This window comes from Stomoxys calcitrans, chromosome 4 (genome assembly GCF_963082655.1).
Source record: "Stomoxys calcitrans chromosome 4, idStoCalc2.1, whole genome shotgun sequence".
NCBI classification, from domain to species: domain Eukaryota; kingdom Metazoa; phylum Arthropoda; class Insecta; order Diptera; family Muscidae; genus Stomoxys; species Stomoxys calcitrans.
In genome coordinates, this window is record NC_081555.1 from 85,206,990 (window position 1) to 85,216,963 (window position 9,974).

The 9,974-nt window shown below is 36.9% G+C and overlaps 1 protein-coding gene across 2 annotated transcripts in view; it reads right to left on the bottom strand.

The window, feature by feature from the left end:
* LOC106090165 (neurogenic locus Notch protein) overlaps nucleotides 1–6,703 on the bottom strand; it is a 35,276-nt gene extending 28,573 nt beyond the window's left edge. For both annotated transcript variants that reach the window (XM_013256267.2, XM_013256266.2), the window contains exon 1: nucleotides 6,596–6,703. In XM_013256267.2, the coding sequence (XP_013111721.2) occupies nucleotides 6,596–6,598 (3 nt within the window). In that variant the 5' untranslated portion in view covers nucleotides 6,599–6,703. The remainder of the gene's footprint in view (nucleotides 1–6,595) is intronic.
* Nucleotides 6,704–9,974: the final 3,271 nt, after the last annotated feature.

Genomic DNA, 9,974 nt, shown 5'->3' on the forward strand with positions numbered 1-9,974 from the left:
GAAGATGCTATATCGGACTATAGCTTGCTATAGCTATAGCTTGCTAGCTATATCGGACTATAGCTTGATATAGACCGATCCGCCGATTAGGGTCTTAGGCCAATAAAAACCACATTTATTATCCGATTTCGCTGAAATTTAAGACAGTGAGTTGTGTTAGGCCCTTCAACATCCTCCTTCAATTTGGACCAGATCGGTCCAGATTTGGATATAGCTGCCATATAGACCGATCTTTCGATTTACGGTCTTAGTCCCATAAAAGCCACATTTATTATCCCATTTTTCTGAAATTTAGGACAGTGAGTTGTGTTAAGACCTTCGACATCCTTCGTCAATTTGGCCCAGATCGGATCAGATTTGGATATAGCTCCCATATAGACCGATCATCCGATTTATGGTCTTAGGCCCATAAAAGCCACATTTATTATCCGGTTTCGCCGAAATTTGATACAGTGAGTTGTGTTAGGCTCTTCGACATCCTTCGTCAATTTGGCCCAGATCGGTTTAGATTTGGAAATAGCTGCCATATAGACCGATCCTCTGATTTAGGGTCTTGGATCCGTAAAAGCCACATTTCTTATCCGATTTGGCTGAAATTCGGGACAGTTAGTTGTCTTAGGTCGTTCGATGTCGTTCTTCAATTTGGCACTAATCGGTTCAGATTTGGATATAGCTCCCATATAGACCGATCATCCGATTTATGGTCTTAGGCCCATAAAAGCCACATTTATTATCCGGTTTCGCTGAAATTTGATACAGTGAGTTGTGTTAGGCTCTTCGACATCCTTCGTCAATTTGGCCCAGATCGGTTTAGATTTGGAAATAGCTGCCATATAGACCGATCCTCTGATTTAGGGTCTTGGATCCGTAAAAGCCACATTTCTTATCCGATTTGGCTGAAATTCGGGACAGTTAGTTGTCTTAGGTCGTTCGATGTCGTTCTTCAATTTGGCACTAATCGAATCAGATTTGGATATAGCTGCCATATAGACCGATCCCTCGATTTAAGGTTTTTAGCCCATAAAAGGCGCATTTATTGTCGGATGTCGGCGAAATATGGGAGAGTGTGTGAAGTTAGGCCCCTTGACATATTTCTGCAATATGGCACAGATTGGTCCAGATTTGGAAATGGCTGACATATAGACCGGTCTCTCGGTTTTAGGTTTTGGGGCCATAAAAAGCGCATTAATTGACCGATGTCGCCAAAATTTGGGACAGTGAGTTGTGTTAGGCCCTTCGGCATTCTTCAATTTGACTCAGATCGGTCCAGATTTGGATATAGCTGCCTATAGACCGATTCTCGATTTAATGTTTTGGGCCCATAAAAAGCGCATTTATTGTCCGATGTTACCGAAATTTGGTACAGAGGGTTAAGTTAAACCCCTCTACATATTTCTGCAATTTGGTCTAGATCTATCAGATTTGCATATAGACCATAAAGACCGATATCTCGATTTAAAGTCTTGGCCCCAAAAAAGGCGCACTTATAATCCGATTTAACTGATATTTGACTCTGTGACTTATGTTAGGCTTTTCGACGTCCATGTTGTATATGGTTCAGATCGGTTTATTTTTAGATATAGTTACACAATGACTTGTACTTATTAGTATTTGGTCCAAGTCGGAACATATTTCGATATAACTGCTATGGGACATAAGGTACGAAATTTTTACCGGATTTTGATGAAAGGTGGTTCACATATATTCCCGAGGTGGTGAGTATCCAAAGTTCGGCCCGGCCGAACTTAACGCCTTTTTACTTGTTGGGTTTAACTTGGTAGACGGTTTTAGTGAATCTGTTTATAGATCTTTAGACATAAGGAAATTGTGTTTATAATTCTACTAAACATTGTAACAGCGTGTTCAGTTTGGCCGGACCCAAACTTATATGCCCTTCATGAAGAATCGCATATGTCAAGTTATTTAAATGATTTTCTCATACGCGGTTCAATATAGGAAGCAATTTCAAGTTATTAACCGATTTGGATCATACTTAAAATGGATGTTGAAAGTCTTGACAAAACTGTCAAATGTCAGCCAAATCCGATAATAATTTCCAGCTCTATGGGGACAAGAATTCAAATCGGGTGATAGATTTATTTGGGGATTATTAGGTTTAAGAGCGCTATGACCCATTCACAATTCCAACTGACCTACATACGCACAGTGGGATAGCTTCGAAAAAAAGCTAATAAAAAATCTGCCATTTGAGAACGGGTAGAGATAGTTCTTTGGAATTTTGATTGCTTAGAGCTGAGATGTTATCGAGATCACGTGCAAATTTTAAGGCTCTAGATAATCCGGTCAGCTCGACATTTCGAAAAATTTCTCGGGCTGCCAAATCTTTATTTTTGATCTGATTTCCAAAAGTTTTTTTTTCCTCAAAAATTCCTACAAAAAAGTCCACTTGAGGTCTACAATATCTCTCCCGGTTTCAGGAATATTCAACTTTAAATTTTTGAAATTTTTCTCTAGCTACGAAGTTTGCGATTTACCACGCCATTTGTGGTTCGATTTTTATGTTGATGCATGATTTGGATCGGTAACCAAGTTTACAATGAGTCAGTTAAATTTTGTTAAAAGATTGGAAATCAAAAAATGTAAAAAAGTGTTTTTGTTTAATTTTTTTATCAATGAATTGGAAAAAAACTCCTCGTTTTGCCAAAACGCAAAGCCCCGACCCCGATTTAAGTTTAAATTTTTTTTACTTTATCTGTCCCCTAAGCCCATGCAAAATTTTTTCACGCATCTTTGCCCGAAATTGGTAATTTGGATATTTTTGTGCAAAAATTCGGGCAGTATTTATTTTTTGTTTTTAAGGACATTTTCCGGCAAAACTCAAAAAATTATTAAGGTATCTCTATCATTTTTATACCCTGCACCATAGGATGGGGGTCATTCCGTTTGTAACACCTCGAAATATGCTTCTAAGACATTTAAGTCGATCTAGCCATGTCCGTCCGTAAGTCGAAAGCACGCAATCTTTCGAAGGAGTAAAGCTAGGCGCTTGAGATCTACAAATTAGTGTAGGTCGGTTGGGATTGTAAATGGGTCAAATCGGTCCATGTTTTCGCATAGCTGTCATGTAAACCGATCTTTGGTTTTGACTTCCTGAGTTTCTAGAGGGCGCAATTCTTATCCAATATGGTTGAAATTTTGCATATGTCGTTTTGATATGTCGGTCCTGTTTTAGATTTAGCTTTCATATATATGTTCGTTCGATTTGCTGTTATAATGCAATAAAATGGTAATTTGTTAACTGATTCTCTAGTAATTTGGCAGGAAGGATTTTCTAATGACTTTCGACATTAATTGTGAATTTCATAGATATAATATATATATAGCCCGATTTTCACTCCCAGAGCCACTGCAAGCGCATTTATTGACCAATCTTGCCGAAATTTTGTACAGCGCTTTCTCCGACGACTACCACAATATCTAAGAAGTTTGTTAGAAATCGGTTCAGATTTAAATATAGCTCCTATATATATGTTCGTCAGATTTGGACTAATATTGCAATAAAGTGCTCATTGTTGACCGATTCTCTCAAAATTCGACAGGAAGGAATTTCTTTTGTCTTTTAATATGACTGGTGAATTTCATAGAAACTGGTTCAGATTTATGTATAGTTGCCATATATGCATTGCGCTCGATTTCCACTTCTAGGGTCACGGCAAGCGCATTATTGGCCAATATTGTCAAAATTGTGCACAACTCCTTCCTCGATGCCTACCACAATATCTAAGAAGTTTGGTCAAAATCGGTTCAGATTTAGATGTATCTCCCATATATATGTTCGTTTGATGTTGTCATTTGTCCACCGTATTTATTACAGTTTGAACATATTTGCTTGAAATTTGATACGGATTGTTTAATAACCATCTGAAAACATCCGCCGAGGTCCATCAAAATTGGTTCAGAATTAGACATAGGTCCCACTTTGTATCTATAGTGTAGGTGTAGGGTATTATAAAGTCGGCAAGTTATTGTCCGAAGGCGGACAATAAATACATCTTTTATGAGCCAAAAACCTTATATCGGGAGATCGGTCCATATGGCAGCTATATCCAAATCTGGACCGATTTGAGCCAAATTAAAGAAGAATGTTGAAGGGCCTAACAAAACTCACTGTTCCAAATTTCGGCGAAATCGGACAATAAATGCGCCTTTTATCGATCTTGATTCTATATGGCAGCTATATCCAAATCTGGACAGATCTGTGCCATATTCCCGGAAGATGTCGAAGGGCCTTGCCTAACTCCCTGTCTCAAATTTCGGCGTCATCGGACCATAAATGCGCCGTTTATGCACAACTAGCACAACTCACTCTCCCAAAATTTGGCAAAATCGCAAAATAAATGCGCCTTTTATGGGCCTAAAACCTTAAATCGAGAGATCGGTCTATATGCAAATCTGGACCGATCTGGACCAAATTGAAGAAGGATGTCGAAGGGCCTAACATAACTCACGGTCTCAAATTTCTACGGGATCGGATAATAAATGCGCCTTTTATTGGCCCAAAACCTTAAATAGAAAGATCGGTCTATATGGCAGCTATATCCAAATCTGGACCGATCTGAGCCAAATTAAAGAAGAATGTTGAAGGACCTAACACAACTCACTGTCGCAAATTTCGGCAAAATGGGACAATAAATGCGCCTTTTGTCGACCTTAAATCGAGAGATCGGTCTTTGTGGCAGCTATATCCAAATCTGGATCGATCTGTGCCATATTCCCAGGAAGATGTCGAGGAGCCTAACTTAACTTTCTGTCCAAAATTTTGGCGTCATAGGACCATAAATGCGCCTTTTATGGGCCCAAGACCTTAAATCGGCGGATCGATCTATATGGCACCTATATCCAAATCTGGACCGATCGGGGTCCAAATTGAAGAAGGATATCGATTGGCCTAACACATCTCACTGTCCAAATTTCAACAAAATCGGATAATAAATGTGTCTTTTATGGGCCTAAGACCCTAAATCGGCGGATCGGTCTATATGGAGGCTATATCAAGATATAGTCCGATATAGCCCATCTTCGAACTTAACCTGCTTATGGAAAAAAAAAGAATCTGTGCAAAGTTTCAGCTCAATATATCTATTTTTAAAGAATGTAGCGTGATTTCAACGACCAGACGGACAGACGAACATGTCTAGATAGTCTAAGATTTTTACGCTGATCAAGAATATAGGGATATTTCGATGTGTTGCAAACGGAATGACGACATGAATATACCCCCATCCTTCGGTGGGGTGTATAAAAAGGACTACATTGAAGAAACATTACAACCTTAGAAGCTTCTTTAAAAATGTAAATTTTGAAGTGAAAATGCTATTAATCAAAAAAATCATAAATTTAGAGTCGTCTATGAAGAAAACTGTGAATCTTTCAGCGTTCGAAATTCTAATGGGAAGTTTTGTCATTGTCGTTGTAAATAGGGACATCGATTTTTTTCCAAACTTTGCTGCTTTGGCTTGCAATCTTTCGATCATAAAATCATAAAATTCCTTGCACTCTTTTTTCGTGTTTATTTTTTGAATATAAAAACAAATCACTTCAAGCAATGTTTCACATTTTCTTTAGTAACAAATAATTTAAAAATTATTATAATATTGGGTTGCCCAAAAAGTAATTGCGGATTTTTTAAAAGAAAGTAAATGCATTTTTAATGAAGCTTAGAATGAAATTTAATCAAATATACTTTTTTACACTTTTTTTCTAAAGCTAGCTAAAAGTAACAGCTGATAACTGACAGAAGAAAGAATGCAATTACAGAGTCACAAGCTGTGAAAAAATTTGTCAACGCCGACTATATGAAAAATCCGCAATTACTTTTTGGGCAACCCAATATTTCTTTTATATAAATTCAAAAAATTATAATGTTTTTGTACTATTACGAGTACGTGTAGAGCCGAAATAAGCTATATTAGGGTTAATTTCATTTTTTATATAGTCATGATTTCAATATATTCTTGGTTTCTTTATTACACTAATGCTAATTTTAATGAAAATGATTAGCTCGTCCATATTTTATGCTATTTATTGAACTGAACTTAGTGTTTGATATAATTTCTTTAATTTTTAACGTTTCACTTTCAACTTTTTTTTAAAGTCACAATGGTGTTTTTACCCAGAAGTTTTCTTTTTATTAAAGTTACATTTGTCTTTCTCACAATACATTTAAAGTAAATCCTTTAAGCAGTCAATAGCTTTGAACTTGGACACACTCTAATCCACACTTGTAGTATAAACATTGTCCACTTATTCACAGTTCAAACAATACTTAATCATTGTGAAAAGCAATGTTTGACCAGCACTAAACTTTGATTTGAATGCTTCACTTTTGACTTCATCATTAAGTTGCAGCGATACAACATTAAATCGTATTGTTGAAGTCCCTCAGGAAATTAATTTGTTTTCCGCGCACGAATCTTTATTATTTAAATTAATTACGTGACCAACAATTAGTATAAGTATCGGCAAGCAAATGTCCATTTGTCTCATTTTTATAGGACAATAAACCTTTTTGCACTCCATTAAGCGTCGAACAAAAAAAAAAACTGAAGAAACAGCAGCGCCAACTTTAACTTACCATTTCAAAATTAATGTTCTACAAACAACAAAAAATTAAAAAATAAACGGCGACAACAATCTCGTATTTCGTTTGTGAGTTTTTTCGAACACTGATCAGTTCTCAATTAGTGCAGAGGCTTTTATAAGCATTTAAGTCGTTTTCGGCTTGGATTAGAAATTACGAACACAGAACACACGATCGATCTTTCGCAGCTAACTCAATACGAGGTATGGCGCAAAAACTCTTAAATCGGCAACAAATAAACAATGTATACTGAGGGCGTCTTGAAACGCCAGAATCGAGCTATTTTTTTTAAGTAAAACATTCTTTGTTTTTGTTTTGTTCGAGTGCTTCATGGGAAAGAGAAACCCAATCAGCCAACTAAATAACTACCAACAGATTTATATGTGGATATTATTTTGCTATTAATTTTTTTTATTCCTAACTTGTCACAGAGCACATCACTTGGAGGACTTTCAATAAGACGCACAATGGGATGAAATAAAAGAACTGAATAATTATGTAAATAAAAATTTGTACTTCAAAAAAGTTTAATTAAAAAAAAAAAAAATAAATAAATACCCTTAAAAATATGCGGTAAAATATTGAATTTTTATAAAAGTTGATAAATTAAATTAAAATAATATAACTGTAAATTAAATATAGACAAGTAAGAGCGTGCTAAGTTCGGCCGGGCCGAATCTTATATACCCTTCACCATTGATCGCATTTGTTGAGTTCTTTGGGCGGTATCTCTTTTTAGACAATCATAGAAAATTGAATAAGAACTCTTATCCTATTGGAGCTATATCAAGTTATAGTCCGATTCGGACCATAATTGAATGCTGATTGACATTGTAGAAGTCATTGTGTAATATTTCAGTTCATTCGGATAAAAATTGCGCCTTGTAAGGGCTCAAGAAGCAAAATCGGGAGATAGGTTTATATGGGAGCTGTATCAAGCTATTGATCGATTCAGACCATACTAAACACGTATGTTGAAGGTCATGAGAGAAGGTCTTGTACAAAATTTCAGCCAAATCGGATGAGAATTGCGCCCTCTAGAGGTTCGAGAAGTCAAGATCCCAGATCGGTTTATATGGCAGCTATATCAGGATCTATATCGATTTACGCCATACTTAGCACAGTTATTGGAAGTCATAACAAAACACCTCATGCAAAATTTCAGCCAAATCGGATGAGAATTGCACCATCCCTTGGCTCAAGAAGTCAAGATCCAAGATCGGTTTATATGACAGCTATACCAGATTATGAACCGATTTGAATCATACTTAGCACAGTTGTTGAAAATAATACTAAAACACTACGTGTAAAATTTTAGTTAAATCGGACGATAATTGCTCTCTCTAGAGGCTCAAGAAGTCAAGACCCAAGATCGGTTTATATGACAGCTATATCAGTTTATGGACCGATTTTAACCATAGAGATTCAAGAAGTCAAGACCCAGGATTGGTTTATATGGCAGCTATATCAAAACATGGACCGATATGGTCCATTTACAATACCAACCGACCTACACTAATAAGAAGTATTTGTGCAAAATTTCAAGCGGCTAGCTTTACTCCTTCGGAAGTTAGCGTGCTTTCGACAGATTCGGTGGGTTTGATCCCCCGAAAGTAGATAACAAATTCATGCTTTACTCCCAAACACCTTTCATTTAAGCCCCACATTGCCATGGTCGGTTAATATGTATGTCCGATTTAGGGGTGTTTTGGAGGGTGAGATGGTAAACTCTCAAAAATTATTTGAAAGTATTGATTTAAGGAGAGTATTTGGGATGAGGCGTCCTCCCAAAACCGACCGACCCAAAAAAGGAAATCAAATTCGTTTGAAAGGTATTTGAGATTAGCTCAAATACCTTTCATTTGAGCCCCTTATTGCAATAATCAGCAAATATGACTGGTTTAAGGGTGGGCCCTGAAAACTATTAACATCGTGCTCCACTTTTCTTGAGCCCCAAATTGTCATGGTGAGCAAATACATCCTATTAGGGGGGTGTTTTGAGGGTTGGAAAGGCCACTCGGTGACTTGGTCCTGAAAATATATATTTGATTCGCATTCTGCTCTAAAATACCTGTTATTTGCGCCCCATATTGCTATGGTCGGAAAATTTGTCCTCTTTGGGGGAATTTCGGTCCTATAGATACTTTTTACCAAATGTTAATATCGGATTCGTGCTCTACTCCCAAAGACCTTTCATTTGAGCCACAAATTGCTATGGTTGGTAAATTTGTTCTCTTTGTCCCCCGCAAACACACATTGTTTGCGGGAGACATTTATATATTCCAAATTTGTATATTCTACTTTCAAATATCTTTTATTTGAGCCCCATATTGGTCAGTAAATAAGTCCTGTTTGGGGGTTTTGGGGAAGGGGAAGACCCCCAGAAACTTAGTCCCGAAAGTGGATATTAATTTCGTGCTCTACTTCCAAAGACCTTTTATTTGAGGCCCATATCACCACGATCGGTAAATACGCCGATTTAGGCGTATTTTGGGGGTGGGGTGGCACCCCAAATATTTGATGCCTATTTAAATATCAGATTCGTTTTCCAATCTCAAATACCTTTCATTTGAATCCCATATTGTCGTGATTGGTCTATAAATATATTAGGTTAGGTTACGTTTTTGTGATGGGGTGGCCCCCCTAGGAGTCCAATCCGAAATTTGGTTACTAAGTTTTTGGTTTTAGGTTACTAAAAGAGAGCACACAAAATGTCGCTTAAATCGCACCACCCACATACTAGATCTGGCGTTTCTAAAAATTAGGGTAAAGAGGAGGGTCCGCCCACTTCAGATATCAAAAAATGTAGTACCCTATTTTGACCACGGAATCATTATGCAACGTCTGTGAATATTTCAAGAAAATCGGTTTCGCCGTTTTTGAGTCTTTACGAAACAGATAACAAACAAACACAAATTGATTTTTATCTGTAAGATAGGACCTGGTCTCTGTCATATTTTATTCAGGTTCCGAGAACTCATATGCAAGGAAAAGTTTCACCAAAATCAGGCAAAAAATTCGCTTTTTAAGGTATTAAGTCCCTAAATGAGAAGATCGATCTATATGGCAGCTATATCTATATAGTAGTATCTTGACCAAATTTAGGTCAGATGTCGGGGGGCTTAAAACAATTCACTATTTGAAATTTTAACGAAATAGAATAAAAGATAAAGCTTTTATGGACTCCAGACACATAATCAGCAGTTCGGTCTATATGGCAGCTGTATCTAAGTATATTCCAATTTGAACGACATTTGGATCGGAAGTTAGGAGGCTTAAAACAACTCAATGTTTCAAATTTCAGCGAAATCGGGTAATAAATGCAGCTTTTATGGGTTTCAGACCCATAACCGGCAGATCGGTCTATATGGGA